General features: G+C 46.3%; 1 protein-coding gene across 3 annotated transcripts in view; it reads right to left on the reverse strand.

The window, feature by feature from the left end:
• ADCY2 (adenylate cyclase 2) overlaps window positions 1-18,749 on the reverse strand; it is a 402,902-nt gene that overhangs the window by 23,029 nt on the left and 361,124 nt on the right. For all 3 annotated transcript variants that reach the window (XM_014828435.3, XM_014828434.3, XM_014828433.3), the window contains exons 19-20: window positions 13,305-13,389; window positions 8,444-8,602 (exon numbers count right to left, since the gene is read on the reverse strand). In XM_014828435.3, the coding sequence (XP_014683921.3) occupies window positions 8,444-8,602; window positions 13,305-13,389 (244 nt within the window). The remainder of the gene's footprint in view (window positions 1-8,443; window positions 8,603-13,304; window positions 13,390-18,749) is intronic.

Consider the following 18,749-nt stretch of genomic DNA (forward strand, 5'->3'; position numbering starts at 1 on the left):
TTTCAAGAAGGCAGATGCCTGGGCCTCCCCACTGACCACCTGAACCTTCTTCCCGAGGGTGGCTCCAAGCACGTACATCTTTCTGAAAAGCTCCATGGTTCTTCTGCTGTGTAGCCTTGATTAAGAACCATGGGCTAAAAAGAGGGAATGGAAGGTCATGGGAATTGGCTGACCCACCAAGGCTCCCAGCTGGCTTAGGGACCAGGACTAATCTCTGGAGTACTGGTCTGGCACCTGCAGGCTGTGAGTGCTGCTGGGGGCTTGGGCATGCAAACTGCTCATCTGCCTGCTTTTTTTTTTTTTTGAGGAAGATTAGCCCTGAGCTAACTACTGCCAATCCTCCTCTTTTTGCTGAGGAAGACTGGCCCTGAGCTAACATCCATGCCCATCTTCTTCTACTTTATACGTGGGATGCCTACCACAGCATGGCAAGTGGCACCATGTCTGCACCCGGGATCCGAACCAGTGAACCCTGGGCCGCTGAGAAGCAGAACCTGTGAACTTAACCACTGTGCCACCGGGCCGGCCTCTCATCTGCCTTCTTTGACAGATTGGTCACCTGGAACCTTCATGGAAACAACACTGGCCCCTTGCTCCCTGATTCAAGGTTCCCACAGGACTATACTTGAGAATCAGGGGAACTTCACAATGGGGAGCTTCACAAATTCTCCAGAGCTAATGAAACTCTCAGGGCTTACAATCATACTGTAAACTCATGAGAGGTTCCCTCAGGTCTTGGGTTGGGCTTGGGGTCAGAGAGGACCACAAGCTGATGGGTCAATGACCTGAGCTTGTCTTATACTTCAAGAGGTTGTGGGCATGAGGGTAGGGCAGGTGGGCAGCCTTTGAGGAGATTCGGGAATTCAGGGTCTAGAATGGGTGACCCTTGTCCACCTTTTAGCTGTCAAAAAGCATCACTGAGCTTTAGAATTGGAAGTGAGCATAGATGGCATTGCAACATTCACTCACATGTAACCATTCTGCCGACCAACCCAAGTAATGGAAGAACAATCAAGAAGCAACTGTATTTCTGCGTCACTGTCCCTTTCAGTTTAGTGAGTGAGATCAGCTCTTCCTCAACCCTGGACAGAAACTTAGAACAACACCCCACGACTCTTCCTGTCACTCTTGGGTAATTCAAGTCCTCTCATGAAGAATTTAAGTGCTTAGTTCAACGGGTAGTCAAAACTCTGAACCTGGTTGGATGCGAGACTTTTCCCTTCCTCAGGGTGGGCCTGCTGCAGGAGCGGGGTCTACACGTGGGAAAGGGGGAAGGTTGGCTTCTACTCTCTCTCACTATTCCTCATCCTTCTACTTCAACGCCTCCAACTTGCTAGCTAGGTTTTCCAAACCAACCAAGGGTGGAGAATGGGAAAGAAAGACATGTCTGTTGGAGAAGGAAAGTTTGCATCATGCTCCCTGTGCACTAAAACCTGCTGGACATTTTCCTGGGTTATTTGAAGACTCCCATTCCTGTCCCCATCACTGGACATCCTGCCTGAGGTTTCCTTGAAGTGGACGATGCACTCCCCTCCTGCTCGTGACTGCTCTCTCTGCCCCGGGCTTTCTGGACTTTCTTCTGGCTTCTCTGCTGGGGCCCACTCACTCCTCTGGGCAGATCTTTCAAACAGGATCTAAAATGATCCCAAGCCAACTGTCTTTCTCTTGCTTGGTCCCTGAGCAACACTCAGGACACTTTGTCCTCCACACCCTGATAGTCCCATTGTACTCACATCTGCAGCTCCAAGTCTCTTAGCCCAGACGCTCAACCAGCCCCTGCCCTCGGCATTTCCCACCTGTCAGGACCCGCCTGTCAGCTGTGTGCTCCAGATGGAGGTGCTTCCTCAGGACCACTCAGAGACCCAAGTCACTGGGTACACATCCCAAACTGAGTAGTTCCCGTCTGTTCATGAGGCTAGTGGTAAAAGGAGGATTCCCCACTGACCCTTTAGGAGGGGGTTCACTTCTCACTACATTCTGTCCAAAATCCCTCTTCCAACCTCTAGTCTCCTGGCTGATTCATATGTTCCCCACGAGTGAAGGGTCAAGAGTCGTGTTACTAGTTTTAAAGTGGGGCATTTGTAAACGTGCAACCCTCCCTTTGGAAGATGGGAACTACTGTCTGTTGGTGTTACAGGCTGAAATTCACTTTAGCATCCTGGTACACACACACACACACACATCTCTCGGCTTCATACCAGGTGGTAGGGCCACAGAGACGGACAACACAAGCCCTGCCCTCAAGGAGCTCGAGTCCAACTGGAGAGAGAAAACAAATAAAGAGACCATGGAAACAAGTGTGGTTAGTGCTGCCTAACATCCAGGTGTGGGTATACCAGGTGTCTGCTTGGTTTGTCCTAGAAATGTTCAGAACTGCTACTGGTGCTCAGGTTTCCCAGCTTCCACCTCAGTGCTCTCTCTGACGGACTCACCCTGCAGCAAGGAGGGGCCCCTTCCTTCACCTTACCCCCTGCTGACCTATGTGCTAACCGTTCAGCACCTCATGCCCCCAAATGTCAGCCAATGCCTAATTTATTTAGGGAGTCAAATAATTAGAAAGCACAAAAGCATCCCTTGAAACCCCAGTGGCATTCTCGCCTGAGTATACGGGGTTGAAGGATCTGCTGGCGGCCACTGGGGGGCTCACAGTTCACTTAGAAGGGACGTACTGCTGGAGCGCCTGGTGAACTCCTCGCACAGCTGCAGTGACATCTGTGTCTTGTTTTGATCAGCCTCATCTCTCCCGGAATGAGGCTGCCTGGCTCTAAATCACACACAATCCAGGGACTCGGCAAAAGGTTGATTTGGTGACAAAATGCTGTCTTTTCAACAAGTGATGAAAGCTAGCTTTGACATCTGTTCAAAGGGCCTCTCAGAAACGTTCTTGCCACAGCACAACAGTTTTGAGAGCAGGGTTTATAAACCAGCGGGCTCCTTCTGGGGGCACAGAGCTCTTTCTCTGAGTCTGAATGGCCTGTGGGCCGATTCTGGCCAGAACAGTCCACAGCTGATGGAGAAGCTTGAGGAAGTTTCAAACACAGTCATGCTTTGCTTAACAACAGGGACATGTTCTGAGAAATGCAGAATGATTAGGCGATTTCGCCCTTGTGCAAACATCATAGAGGATACTTAGAGAAACTTAGTGTACTTAGACAAGCCTACTATATGCTTAGGCTTTATGGTATTAATCTTATGGGACCACTGTCATACACGCGGTCCACTGCTGACTGAAAGGTTGTTATGTGGTGCACGACTATAAAACAAATGCACCCCCTGCCCCCAGGGAGGAAGAAGACGTGCCAGCAACCTGGGCTTGGAAACGAGCAGCAGCTCTCTGCTCACTCGCCCGGAGCACAGGCATAGCAAACAGGTTTTCATTGAAATAAAAGCTTTTTGGAATTGTTATAGTGGTTAAATTATTCTTTACTCTCTATTTCTGAAGGGATGTTAATTTCCTCTGTACATCCATGCATGTGAGTAGGAGACTCAAGACGACATGCCTGCAGGCTCTTTGTTAATGTGAGTCCTGGCCTAAGTCATGTGTCACGTTCCCAAGGATTGTTCCAGAAAACCATGGAGCAGTAACCTTCACCGTGGGACTGAAAGGCCTGCTCCTGTCCACCCCAAGCTCTAAAAATAACCCTGGGTCACTGCATCCGAAGCGTTGAGTGTCCAGGCCACCCCACTGAGAAGGAGCTGGAAGGGGGATGCTGCCGGATACGGGGGCGGGCAAAATGTTCCCCACTCTGTTCAGGCCCTGAAGAGCTGGAGGGAGAAGCCTTCCTTGAAAGGTACTGATAAATTCTTGGGGGTGGTGACCCTCAAGTTTTACATAAGCTTGGGATATTTGCTCAAAAATAACTAAAATTGAGTGTTTACTGCATGCCAGGCACTGCTCTAAGAGCTTTACGTGAACTATTGCTTTTGAAATCAATCATAGCCTCTGAGAGGATGGAAGCCTGAGGTACCACAGCTGAGAAGTGCCATGGCTGGGGCCAGACCTGTGCTCTCAGCTGCCAAGCAGGGGCCCAGGAAAGGCACGTTTAGCAGGCGCTACGGGCATCCTTTCACTCTAAGAAGGCCTGCCCTTGGGCACAGGGATCTCTCTTGGTTCCCAGTATCAGCCATCCTCTGCCACGAGGGGTCTGGAATCCACTGGAACTGATCCTGCTTCAGGTCCCACAGGTGCAAAAATAGCTAGACCTTCCCCTCGGGGAAGCCTTAGGGGGAGAGAGAGAGCTCACCCAGGGCACATCTATTTGACCCTGACACTGTGGAGGGGCCAGCAACCTTGATCATATCACTATTTTTTTTTTAAAAGATTGGCTCTGAGCTAACATCTGTTGCCAATCTTCCTCTTTTTTTTCTCCCCAAAGTCCCCCAGTACACTGCATATTCAGTTGTAGGTCCTTCTAGTTCTACTATGCAGGACACCCCCTCAGCATGGCTTGATGAGCAGTGCTAGGTACATGCCCAGGATCCTAATTGGCGAACCCCTGGGCCGCCAAAGCAGAGTGCGCAAACTTAACCACTTAGCCACTGGGCCGGCCCCTCTATGTTGTTAAATAGCACAGACAGCATCACTGTTTCGCTGTGGAAGGTCAAACAATCTCAGCCGGCCTGGGATTATGGGGTCAGCATTACACGTCACTAGGTCAGGGAATGGGTTCTTCTGTCCAGAATCTTCTGTCTGATTGATGAAGTCAATCGAGCACAGGAAGTTCTCACTGGGACAAAAGAAGTTAGGCAACCAAACTGTCGGGAAGTCAGAAGGAAGGGGCAAGAGTTTGCTGTGGTTTATGCACTCAAACGAGTCTTTTTATAATAACCTTGTTATGAGTTTTGGGGAAGAAAACAGAAAAACCAGACCCTCCCTTCTTGAGACTCACGGTGGGAGCGCTCAGACCCTTTAAGTGATGGGTTAGTCATTCTCTTTCTTGTTCAGACCCTTTGTGGTCAGGCTCTGTTTTGCATCCAGGATTTTTCCCAAGAGGACAGTTGCTAACAGAATCTCCTACACTGACTGTTTGATCTCCAGCGACCTGAGAGCAAACCTGCCCTACCGAGAGTGCGGAGTCTGAGCAGACCGCGCTGCCCTGCGGCGGCTCCCTGTGATTTAATTTCCAAGACTTACAGTGGCTGCTTGGGTAGCTCCCCCCACCCCCGCCCGGCCCCCACCAATATTTGACCTAACCAACAAAAACTGTCAGTAAAATATGGAAAGTTAGAGCCAAGGGGAGTTCTGTGTTGTCTGACTAAATACAGAGAACCTGGTAGCCCACAGCTGTGCAGAATGAAGCCATCATTTCAAGGATGGTCTCAGGGGTCTGACGCCCCCACCGTGAGATTCAGTGTGTGTGGCTCTACCCTCCTGAACAATGTCAGGGCAACAGCTAGAGGGTGCAAATCTACCGCTGTGTGGGGATGGCAGGAACCTGAGCACAAACCAAAGACCCCTAATATGGCTGTTATGGCACTTGGAGCCATTGGTGGTAGTGAGAGTTTGGAAAGCTCTGAAACTGAGCTCCTATTCATTTTCCTAAGGGCTGCAGGCTGCCAGGGTCACAGGTATGTTTCCTGAAGGAAGAAGGAGCCATATTCCCGAGCCACAGCTGGGAGCGTGGCGCCCAGGTCCTGAGTGTCCGCAGGGGCAAATTATTTTAGTGCCTGAAGACAGGTTCGTGCACACACACAGGGCTCACGGGGCCACGGATGAGGCTCCCGAGGAAGTCACCTTCTTCACCTGACAAATGAGGAAACAAGGCACAAAGCCAGTTTCATCTAAATGTGCTGGTTCCTACTTTGTCCCTGGAAAGTTCCCACGTAGTTGAGGCAGCACCAGAGCGGGGACTCAAACCACCACGCCACCCTGCCTCCACTCTGCAGCCTTTCCCCACGAGGCCCCCCGCGTGGTGAAGGCTGAAGGAGACCTGTGTGTGCTTTTAATTCTTAAAATAGCAGCACTAATGAGGAGACTTGGAGGGAAATGGCACCCTCTCTTGGGAGCACCGGAGAGTTGTGTTGGTGGCATGAGGGTCACTGGTTGGGCATACAGTAGGGCCACTCAGCAAATGGGTGAGTCAATGTGCTGCCAGCTTAAGATGCGGCCGTCTCTGCCAGGTATGTCCCACCTGTGTGGATGGGGGGGCTCTATCCTGCTGTGTCACATGCCTGCCTCACCTGGAGGGATACTCAGTGTGATGAATGTGTAAATGTCCCACGCTCTACCTAAGGCAGCTGCAAAGTAAGGCTCAGTTCTTCTCCTCTGAGGAATGTGGAGACTGCGGCTCAGCCTGGAGAAGTAACCGGCTCAAGTTCCCATGATGGAAAACATAGGGACTAAGATTGGAACCCACGCTGTCTAGATGTAAGTTTTATTCTCCTTCCCCACCCTGCCTTTCCTCAGGATTTGCAAAGGGGCAACTGTGTTCAGATGCTTGCTTAGAATAAGTCAGGCAAGCAGGAAAGGAGAGAGAGAATCCACTGAATCCCTGGCCCAGAGAGACGTCAATAGGGGAAGGAGAGGCTGCATAGCCTGTGGGGCTGAACCCGCGGCCTTCCAGGTCTTGACCTGGGCGCTGTCCTGGCATCCGGCCAGAGGTAGACCCCTGGAGACTTGAGTGTTCTTGCCCTCTCCCTCTCCCGCCTCCATCTCCCTGCTAGTTTCTAGCACTTTCTTTTCAGGTTCAGAAGTCGCTTCCTTACAATGGTTGTCTTTCTGTATTCCCACATTTATGCTGTGAGTGGCCTTGGAGACACCAGGATCCTGTGACCTCCTGGGAACGAGGCCGCCTCTATCCCGTCCATCTTTGCATCCAAGTCCAGAACTAGCCTGGCCACAGGGCAGGGGCAACCCTCAGTACATGCTGAATTTATAAACTGCATTGATCGCTAGACATATAGACATAGAGAAGTTTTTATATTGCTAATGAAAACAGATGGTTCCTTCCTAATAGATGTAGTGATTTCATCATCTGTGACCAATAGGTAAATAGTTTGCTGAATAACCTCCTGAAGGCAGAAAACACCAGAAGAAAGAGAAAAGTGAATGGTCCACAGTCAGTCAGACCTGCCATGGGACCCTGGACCAGCTCACCATGCCTGGCACACTTCCTAGAAGACAAGAGTGACAATGTGTAGCATCTCACATACCACCTGGCACTTTCCTCTTCTTCTTCTTCTTTTTTCCTTTTAAAGATTGGCACCTGGGCTAACATCTGTTGCCAATCTTCTTCTTTTTTTTTTCTTCTTCTTCTCCCCAAAGCCCCCCAGTACATAGTCATATATTCTAGTCGTAGGTCCTTCTGGTTGTGCTGTGTGGGACACCGCCTCAGCATGGCCTGATGAGCGGTGCCATGTCCACGCCCAGGATCCAAACTGGCGAAACCCTGGTCCTCCAAAGTGGGTGTGCGAACTTAACCACTCGGCCCCAGGGCCAGCCCCCGGCACTTTCTTCTTAATGTCAACTTTAAATATGCTACAGAAAATAGGGCTCTCAGTCTTCTCACACGAGGCTGCTTTGTGCTCTACCATCAATAAGGTCAAGTTTCTCTGTTAATCAGTTCATCCCTCTATCGGTGTCCTGGTTCCTTATGCACTCCAGCCCTCAATGAAAATTTCCTAAGAACAGGGACTGCACCTCATACATCCCTGAAACTCCACAGTCCCGAACACAGGCCTTTGCACACAGTGGATGCTCAAATACATGTTTTTTAAATTAATAGAGTTCCACTGTAGAGACATCTGTTGACTCTGGTAATTTAGCAATATTAAAGAAATTTGATGGCATTCATTTCACAAGCCACTTAAACACTGAAATGACACTCTGGTTTTTCCAACTCTAGTTAAATATCTATTCCTTTAGGCATCCCATGAAATTCCCATTTCATCCATTTAAAGAGATGGACTTGTCTTTGATCTGCTCTTGTGGGGATACTGCCTAAATTCTGTCTATTTCATAGTCTATCTCTAATGGAATTCTAAGACCCTTAAAAGGCTCTCAGGGAAGACAGGAGGAAGGAAACCGTGGGTGTGCGGGACGGACGGTATAATTCTGCCTCTTGATTCTACTGTGCGCTGGTAAGGAAAGTGTCCTCTCACACCAGGGAAAGGATGATGGCCACTCTTGTGACATATTTGGAACCCCAGTGCCTCATATTGCACATTCAGAACCTTACCTGATTGGGGAAGAAAAACTAGGAATACTAAATCAACACCACGCTAAGACTTTGAGGGGATTCTAACTCGCTATTCTCAGTTCGTGTCGAGACAACCAATCTATATCCTCTGGAAAACAGACCAATTTAGGCCAATACTGGACATTTTGAACACTCAGGAGCTTCCAGCCCGCACCCGGCCCGCTGCCCCTTCACAGCTACGAGCCACACCCCTTCCTGGCCAGAAGCCACTCTCCGCTCAGCCAGGAGCCCCCACACCGTCTGACCTCATTCTTCAGACTCCGGGCCAGGAAATGCTCGGCCACGTGCGCGGGAAGCACGTTCTCCAGCAGCACGCGGTTCAGGTTCTCCATGGTTTCTATCTCCTCCCGCTCTTTTTTGAACTTGTTCTTCCATAAGAAGTCTAACCTACAGTAATATTCATTCTGTTACAAGAGGACACAGAGGTAAAGAAACAATAGGCATCTTGTCCTGCCAGAGAGTGGAGGTTTCAAAGAGAAAATAAAAAGAACGAAACAAAACCGAAAAAAGAACCCCAGACAGAATTGTCACCCTCCCTACAAAGCCCTCTGTTCCCCCAAAATGTCTCTCATTCAGCCTCTAACACAGATTTGCAAACAAGTTCTGGAAAGAACCAGCCTCAGGAACAGAGAAAATAGCTATATTGGAGGCTTGACAGAAAAAATGACATGAAAGCTTCTCGCATAGTTATGTTAATAAAAGATGGCTTGGATTATGTTTTGAAAAGAGACATAATAGAATATAAATAATGAATAAATGAAAAATGGAAAATACATTAGTAGGGAGAGTGCACTGTTGGATGATTTGCATTTAAAAAATAATGGTGTTCATTTGTGGCGGTTTGCCTTTAATATCTGAAAATCAGTTTTCCCCTACCACAAATTATATAATTAAGTGTTCATTGAAAAATATGTATTTTTTCTTTTGAGACTGCATTATACTCAGAGGATGACATTATATTTAGACAAAAGTTCATTTTGATATCATTTAATTAGAATGGTGCCTGCTAGTAAAAACATATGTGTTCAGGCTTTTAATGTATTAAAATGCAATGTTTTTTAAAACCAGTTGTTATTAACATTGCAGAAATGGAGAGACCCATTTACTGTCAAAGGCTCTCTTTGGTTTTGACATCATTTTGTGCTTGGTAAGATGCAAATAATTTAATATAATGAAACAGCCTTGAATGAATCTTCCTATAACAGTAGGGCCTAGTAGAGAGGGTGTATTTTCAGCACAGATAGTAACTTATTGACAAACAAATGCAAAGAAGAACTAAATGCAGGGGTTTTGTTCATTTTATTGGTTTGATTAATTATACCAATGACAGCACAAACAAAACAAAACATAGACATACACATGGCCTTTCATGCATAGATGGCAATTAAAAAAAAATTCACATTTTGAAAACTGAAAGAAAAATGATCATTCATTGATTAGGTTTGATTCAAACTATGTATGGTACACTCAAAAATCATTCCTCCTCCTCTGGTGTGACATTTATTTTTACCTCATATAGTGACACTTTTTAAAAAAAAGATTGCATAAGGGATATTTTTAAAATTTGTCTATAATAAATTTTTACATTAATGCCAAATTTTCCACATTCTGTATTTATGGAAATCATGCTATGCACTTACTAGAAAAGCCTTCTTGCTTGGAGAATAGATTAATTATTTGGATTTTTGGGGGGGATGGTAAACGAGTGGTGTGGCTGGTTTTAAACTAAAATGACAGAGGCAACCTATGGCAGTGGCATTGGGAAGACACAGATATACACTCGGGATTAGACAAAAATGAAACATGAGATGGAACCAAGGGGCCAGTGAGGCAGGCAGCAAGTTTGAAAGGTTTCCATAAACCATATTCAGAGGTTGCTCAGGTTTTCTTAACGACTGCTACTGCATCACAGGAAGCATTTTATAAGTTTCCTACTCAAAGGAATCAGAGCACTTTGGAACCAGTTCAACTGGACTGAAGCCACATTTTGCCAAATCTTCACCTATCACCTCCCAACCAATGCACTCTGCTGTAGAACCTTCTCCTTGACGTACAAGGACATTAAAACTCATTGTGGAGGGCTCCCAAAGGAAGACAAATGTTTCTATCCAAAACCAGTCATGAGGGATTTAATGGTGTCCCCCCAAAAGATAGTTCCAAGTCCCAGCCTTGGTAATGGTGACTGTGACCTTCTTTGGAAATAGGGTCTTTGCAGATGTGATTAACTTCAGGATCTCAGGATGAGATCATCCTGGATTTAGGGTGGGCTGTAAACCCAAGGACGGGTGTCCTTATAAGAGAAAGGAGAGGGAGATGGCACCCAGACACACGGGGAGGCCACGTGAGGAGATCCAGCAGAGGGCCAGGAGGAAGCCACTGCCTCCGTGACCGTGCCTTGGGGAAGAGAAGTGCTGAAGAGGATCCCAGGACTCTGTGCCATGTCAGCTGAAACAGCAGCCCTGCCTCGTGAACCTCTATCCTCACATCACTGCCCATCTCTTGGATTCCGTCTGGGGCTACTCTCCAAGTTCTCAGGGCCTAGATCCCACTCAGAGACATGGAATTTGCTCTTCATTGGCTCTAAGGATGGGACAGAGCAGGAAGAGGCTGGAAGAGGCATCCAGGCTGTATCTGGAACCCTATCGACCCTCACTGCTGTGTTTCACATCTCTGCACAACCTCAAGGGCAGTTTTATGCTTTGTCTAGTTTTCAAAACAAGCTGAGGAACTGAAGGGCTCTCCGTCTTTCTACATGGAGAGAAGTGGTCCCTGGGCCGGGGTGCAGGCAGCCATGATGGCACTTACTCCGGGATTCTGAACTCTCACAGTGACTTTAGCCTCACTCTCAGGTCACTAGACTGCCACCTGCCTGTTCCATATCTCGAATGAACCCACTAAAAATGCACACCCTTGATGGCAGTGTGCTGTCATCTAAACTCAGGTGAAAAACAGGGCATCTTTCTTTTTCAAAGGATGCCCTTGACTTAGCTAGCATTTCTAGCACAAACCATATTTCAGTACAGAGAGTACGACTGTAGCTCTTGTCCGAGATGTGTGTTATGTTTTCATTACGGTTTCTTAGATGCCTAGAGCAATATTTAGTATACTATTTTGCTCAGAAAGCAAACACATAGCCATCATTTCAAAAAAGATGGTCATGGGGCAGGCGAGCCATTAGGACAAACGACAACAGAAATAACTTGCAAAATGTCTGTGTTATGATTTACAAAACCTTTCAGAAAATAAATAATGCTGAGGCCATGAATACTTATGAAACTTGAAAACCATATTTCAAATATTGGATGTTTGTTTATAATATACTTGCATTTCTGCGATGGTTTGCAAAAGCACTATATCATAGACTTCGGGGTTCTTGTCAGCCCAGAATACTCGGGACCTTAGTAAATCATTCATTTAATGATTTCAGACTGAAGGTCAGCCTCCTTATTGTTACATTAGTGACAAAAAAGGAATGACTCCTTGTAAGATGGTATCAGCACTATTTTGTTAAATCAATGCCCCACCACAACATTGCATACTCCTGATTATTTATTTTAAATCAATTAGAGAGTAACTGATCAGTGAGCAGCCACTGGATTCAACGACACTTAAATAGTGGTATTGCCTGTTTATGATCTCAATGATCAATAAAAAAGTTGGGAGAATTCCATTCCAGATTCTTAAAATGTATTGCTGTGAGGCAGTGTGAGTGATCCTTCTAGCAGGAGAAACTGCAGCACAAAACATCCCCGGCTCACAATGGAGAAAGAGATGACCCCACAGAGGGGACGGCCATGCTGCTTCCTGAGAATGATCATCTAGGTGATATTCTGCAAGGAAGCCGAGTTCTTTCATCGAAATTATCAGGTTTCCTGAGGCAGGACATGCCTTTTCTCTATGAGTGAATGTAGAAAGGTGGTTGATTGCGGAGAAAGCCAGGCAGCCAGAGAGACGAAGGAAACCAGGGAGAAAGAACAGGACATAGTGTAATGGGTTCAGCAAAAATGTGCAGGTGGTCAACACTGTAAGCCAAAGAATGCAGACCCGAGCATGTGCCAGGGACAGAGGCAGGGGGCACGGAGCAGAGACAGCGATCTTCTGACACTGCAGCAGGACAACAGCTCAGCTCTAGGAGAGTGGAGAGGGCTGCACTGTGAGCTCCTAGGCCACTGGCCTAGGCCACTGGCACTGCTGGGGAAGACGGAGGAGGACACTGGTCCCAGGCCACTGGACTGGCAGTCACAGATCTGGACTCTGCCCTGACTGTGCCATTATTAACAGCTTACTACTGGGGAGAAGTGGAAGCCAGACCAAAACGCGCAATCTATAATTTGCCTCTCAGATAATTGCCACATCCATAATTGAACTGTTTAGTGATGCATATACAATTTAATTGGCATTGCCTCTTTGTTGGTTATTTCCAAATAAATCACTTTTTTGTTTCACACTAGCCATCAAAGAACTTAAAACAAACGTCGTTTGAGGCAGAGCCACCTGGTTTGGGATGAGTCTTTAGTCTTTGGGTGACTGAGCTTGTGGGCAGGCAGAGGAAGAATATTGTCCTTAAAAATGCTGCACCCACTCTACTGGGAGGCCAGAAGGAGGTGGGAGGCCCCAGGAGGAATCATTTAATTTGCATCACAAAATAAAATTTTGAACAGAGGACAGTATTTCTAGGGATGTTGCAAGTGACAGCAAAGGTATTCATACCCATTTCAAAGAAAAAGAAGCCTGCCATACATTCTCAAATGCAAATGAAACCCCAGGCAAGAAGATATTTTTCCAATTAGCGTCAACTATTGAGGCGATACTTTCGTAGGCTTACAAAAACCTATGTATTTATTTTGAGATTTAGCAGGAAATTAATTGATTCACATCTCTCCCACTCACAAAGTCTGCCTCTTATGGAAAAAATGAAAGACCCTTTCTTCCCTCTGCTGATCTCTAAGCATGCACACCTCGCACTGCCTGCCTTTCTCTTAAGTGATGAGATGATTCTGATGCTTCAGCATCTGTTTGCATGAAAGTCACTACAATGCACATCAGCAAAGTATTATTAACACAGCACTTTAGAGAAGTTATATTAAAAAAAAAAAGACTTCTTACCTGTCTCCCCAGAACAAGCAGTGTGATGAAGAATATAAAGAGAGACACTGAACCCATGGTCTTTAGGTCTTTCCAAATGCCTGGTCTATTAAAAACAAAGAAGCAAACAAACAGACGAAAACAATACAACAAAACAACATACACACAGGACTTAGAATTCGTGTATCAACAAACTGTGGAAGCTCTGGTGCATGTCTACACTCTACTCCAGATGAGCACACACACGTGTTTCAAATAGATCTTCAAACGCAGATTGCATCAAAATAAAACAAACTAATCCTTATTTTGAGAACTTAGTAAAAGAAAAATTCTTCCAAATTAATTTAGATTTCTCACCTTATACCAAGCTCTAACAAATATAAAAGGAAAGAATAGTAGAATATTAATAATATTTTCTTTATACTTTTTGGATCAATATGGATACTTTGACGTAAGATTTCTTCAATTCTTTAAGTTATTACTCTCAGAGAGGGGCAGTCTGCTAGGAATTAACAATCAAGTGAGGTATAAAAATGAAGTAGGGAACTTAATTTCTACAAGCTACTCTCCCCTATGAATTACACAGTCTCATGTAACTTTTGTGGAAGGCACTCATTCTTATTCCCTCTTTCATGTGATTTTGTATCACAAAGTCATAACACAGATGGAAACCACTGGTCCCCTGGCCTGCTTCCCCTCAGGTCCAGGTAGACATCAGTAATTTATCCCAGTTCGAGTTCTCACCATGCTGGCCCTCCATCCTCACCATGACATTTTAGACAACGGCCACCCCTCAACTGGATGTGTGGTAGTCTATTTTATGTGTCAACTTGACTGGGCCATGGGGTGCCCAGATATTTAGTCAAATGTTACTCTGGGTATTTTGGCAAGGATGTTTTTGGGATGAGATTAACATTTGAATTGGTAGGCCTAGTAAAGCAGATTGCCCTCCATAAAGTGGGTGGGCCTCATCCAATCTGTTGAAGGCTTGACTAGAAGAAAGGGCTGACTCTCTCCTGAGTAAGAGAGAATTCTCTGCTGCCTGACTGCCTCTGAACTGGGACGTTGGCTTTTCCTGGTTCTACAGCAGCTTCTCTGGCTTTCAGACTCAAATCGGGACAGTGGCTCTGCAGATTTTGGCTTGCCAGCCTCCATTATTACGTGAGCCAATTCTTTATGATAAATCTCTTGACTGATATACATTTCTGTAGGATTGGTTCTGTTTCCCTGGAGAGCTGTGACTAATGCAGCATGGAAGCAAAAATCTCCTGCTTTCCCCAGGGGAGTCCTGCACAAGCTGACAAATGATTATTTTCCACATATAACAGTAAGTAAGACATGAAAAAGAAAAGTTGATTATTTAAGGGCACCGTGTCACATAATCGGCATAGGGCATGTTAATCATGTACGAATATCAGGGAATCACTTTTTGCCTGTGAGTTGAACTTGCTTGGAGATTTTCCCCATTTCTCCACAGAGGGTTTAAGGGCTGATGAGATAAGGAGAGAGACTGAGCAGTGAAGAGCTCAGGGGGCCTTGAAGTGAGTTACCCCAGGCTAGAACAGTGGCTCCCCAACTCTAGTGAGCTGTGGGACCAAGGGCAAACCCCTCCAAACCTCCCTTTCCTCATCAGCCAGAAAGAGTAATGACGTCTTAGTCTTACAGGCTGTTGTGGTCACATGTCAAATATTTATATACCTGGCACAGAGCCCGACACATAGGAAGCACTTCATAAATGGCTCTCCTAATGTTTAGTATCAACTACAGCATGATAAGGGAAGGAATGGAGTGAGGAAGCTGGAGAAAAAGATAAGGAAATGCAGATTGGTGAATTTCACTAAAAGAATGAAAGATCCAAGAGGATTCCTGCAGGAATGAGGAGACAGAATTGCCAGTCTCAGTACTTGAAGGGCTTAGGAACTCAGAGAACTCTCCAGAAAGGCAATGCTTGCATTATGGGCTCCAACCTCCCTACCAATTGTGGCTGGAAGAATTCCAGCTCACCAGCCAGAGGAGGTCACCATCTTCTCTCTGAGAATGAGTGGAGCTTTACGCCTTTTCTCCATCCTGCAGTGTGCCAAGCCAAGTACTGATAGCCTCCCTTTTGTTTTCCCAAACAAAACTTGCTGGAGTTCAAGTTTGTGGTCTCTCTGTGGTCCTCAGATTCAGGCTGGCTTTCTGTGCATGCTCACTAGCCATCTGCCAAGGCTCGCTCTCTCCACTGACATTGGGAACGTGCACAGGAAGCAGGCCACAGGGTAGGGGGATATGGGTGAGGCATGTGGAGCAGCAGGGCTGCCTGTGGACCACTGTTGGGGGAATCCATGGGCAAGGTGCTCCCAGTGGCTCGTGGGCCAGCTGCTGGATGGAGGCCATGGTCCAGTTAGTAGGATCTGCATCCCTTTAATGCCCTCTCTTCTGCTCTCCCACCCTCCTCCTGCCCCCAGTCATGAGCTCATGATTTAGCATTCAAGATGCTGTAGGAGAGACAAGGGCCTCTTTGGTAGCATCCAGCATAGCTGGGGAAGCTGGGTGCTCATTCTCCCCACAGGATAAACCCCGGGTAATCTAGAAGATCTCTCTTGGCTCTTAGCTGGGCCATCTTGGGGGAGGGGCGACGTGGGTAGAGTCAAACTATTCCTCCTACTCACTTCAATGCATTCAAATTTGCATCTTTTTCCCCCAGTAGTGCGCTGGAAGTCTTTCTCTGGAAACCTGAACTTCCACAGAGGCTCTCTCATCTGTGGGTGACTGGCTGAGAGTGTTTTCCAGGAGCTCCTGGATCATGGCCAAGAGGAGCTGGAGCTGGTTCACCGGCCACAGCAGGGTCCACAGCTGGGACTAGGGTCTGCATGTCTATTACCTGATGCCCAGGTGGGTGAGACTGCTCCTGGATCCCTTGGCTTGTGGTGCTGGATCCCACAGCTCCCAGAAAAGCACTTTTAAAGGTCCATGGATAGATGCCGAATTATCGTTGTTGGAGGGGGCAAAAACAGGGGACATCTTATTCTGTCATGATGCTGATATCACTCCTCTCCTGCGCTTCTGAATCTCCATGGTTCTTCAAAGTCTTTCCAATATTAGAGTCAACTCTGGGCCACCTAATGCTGCTCCCAGACGATGTGTTCACCCATTTCCTGGGTATGCTGTATGAACTTCACCAAATTACCCGAGAAGTCTCCTTTTGGTCTTCTGGTGAAGCAGGATTTTCTTATAGAGAGCTTTCATGATCTTCTTGAGAAAAGAGACTATATTTTATTCATCTCTGTATGCTCAGACTCCAGCAATCAGGTCTGGCATATAAAAGGTGTTCAATAAGAGTGTGTTTTAAAAACAAATGAATGAGTGGACAAATAACTGTGTTGGTTTGAAACCTAAGGAGTCTCATTTCCAGACATTCTTTCCTCCCCTGGATGGACAGAGATTCAATGGAATTCTATGTGAACTTCCAAGGAAAGTGGCCCAATGTCATCCAAGTGGCCCAATGTCATCCAAGGACAGACAGCTCAAAGCCTCATGCTTTTTCAGAGTGGGATTCATAAATGCCAAGCAAGACATTCTGGGACTGCAAACAGACTAACATAATAAGGGAAAGGCTCCTGCCTAGAAAAAAGCCCTGGAGGCGGCTGCAGGTCAGGAGAGGTGATAAAAGTGGGTCTGGAGAGGGAGCGCTGGCCCTCTGCTGTGGAGATAACCATGTTCCCTGATTACTGCAATCGTGGTTTCAATCTGCACAGAAGAGTGATTTTAAGTAGAAAGCAATTGGTACACCCGTGCGATAAGACGCTGTGGGGCTGTGCACAGCTTTAGCATCATCAACTGAAGAACTGATGATAAGAGTATGTATTCTATAGAGTCCATGGGCACAGGTTCTGTGAAATCTCCTTTCTCCTCTCACTCTGAAATCAAACAAAACAAAACAACCTACAAATTGAGTATCTGCCTGCAGGTGGATCCAAATCACAGGGTACTTTCTTTTTGAGGTTAGATAACAAAGCAGCTCACTAATGGTTGCTTTTTATAGAAGAAAAGAAAGCTGGGGAGCATTTGAGTAGCTCTAGGATGACTTGCTTTTTTGGTTAAATTGGGCAGCTCAGACTACCTACCTCCTTACTGTACCTCCCAGCTCTGCTGCTTGTGGGTGTCAGCCACAGAGAAACATGTGTGCCCTTACTTTCTGGAGATGGCACAGGGTGGAAATAGGCAGGGGAGGGAAAGTTGAGACATTTAATTTGAAAGTAACTTAAAATCTTTCCAGTATTAACTTGGATATACTATAGATTAGAATGCAAATGTGGAGTACATTTTTAACTTAAAAGAGGAGAATTGAAAGAAATTTCAAGTGCTTTGGAATACCCCCCAACTCTCACCCCTGGGCAGATGTGCAACGCTGCCCTGACTTTCTCCTGAGCGTGATTAAGGCTGCAGTTCTTCCTCAAGACTTTCAGTGAGCTCATTATCAGATGATCCCAAGTTGGGACGTCATCAAAATACGTCACAATATCTCGAATTCTAGCCACTGGGTTTTCCGTGAGACACAGGGAAAGTGGAACAATTCCATGCTGAAGGCACTTAACTTATGGTTCGCAGAGATATATGCTCATTGGAGCATCTCCATCGTCGTCCTGGAATGGTAGCTGTTGCCAACATCATAAGTCAAAATTACGCAGACATTTCTACCAGCAACAACCCAGAGCTTCTGAATGATTGGGCACTGGATATGGCTGCTACTTATTTATGCACCTTATTTATTGGCTGTCCACTGAGTATTTGTTTTCTTAGGCTAAGTGCCCAAACAGAGCTGGTAAGTCTACCGGCCTCCTTGTTATCCTTCTGTCAAACTCTCCATCCTTCACACCTCTCTGGAATTAGAGGTGCATTTCCAGCATTCAGGTGAATTAACATAATGGCTGGGTTCACAGGAAATGTAACACTCATCCTATGAGACTTTTCAGTTCTTCAAGAAAAAAACTCATGGGAAAAATCTGACAACTTTTTGCAGACTCTGTAACAAGCCTTTGTCATGGGACAGGGAAGTGTCTTCAAAACAAAAACAGCTTGCAGCACTATCAATGGTCATCAACATCACCATCACCGTGAAGAGCACTCGTCCTGGACAGCGAAGGCTGAGAGCTTTGGGAGACAGTGTCATGGACTGGAACTGGAATGGTTTCGATCGGTTCAGCAAAACATCTTGTCCTCACGGTCAAGATGGAGGACTGTTGTAAATGCCAAAGAATTAGGAGACATCTTGTTCTGGATCTTCTAAACACCAGACACTTCCGAGCTTCCTTCATCACAAGGTGACTTATCAGAATCACATAATGGCAGGTAATATTAAGTACTGGGACATTGCTGGCCTCCATTCGAATGGATTTTTAATGGCACACTCTCTCAAAGTAGTCTTCTTTTTCTCTCCTAAGAAGTTGGCTTTCCACATTCACGAGAATATCTGATGTGATTTTC

The sequence above is a fragment of the Equus asinus genome, chromosome 10, assembly GCF_041296235.1.
Source record: "Equus asinus isolate D_3611 breed Donkey chromosome 10, EquAss-T2T_v2, whole genome shotgun sequence".
NCBI lineage: Eukaryota > Metazoa > Chordata > Mammalia > Perissodactyla > Equidae > Equus > Equus asinus.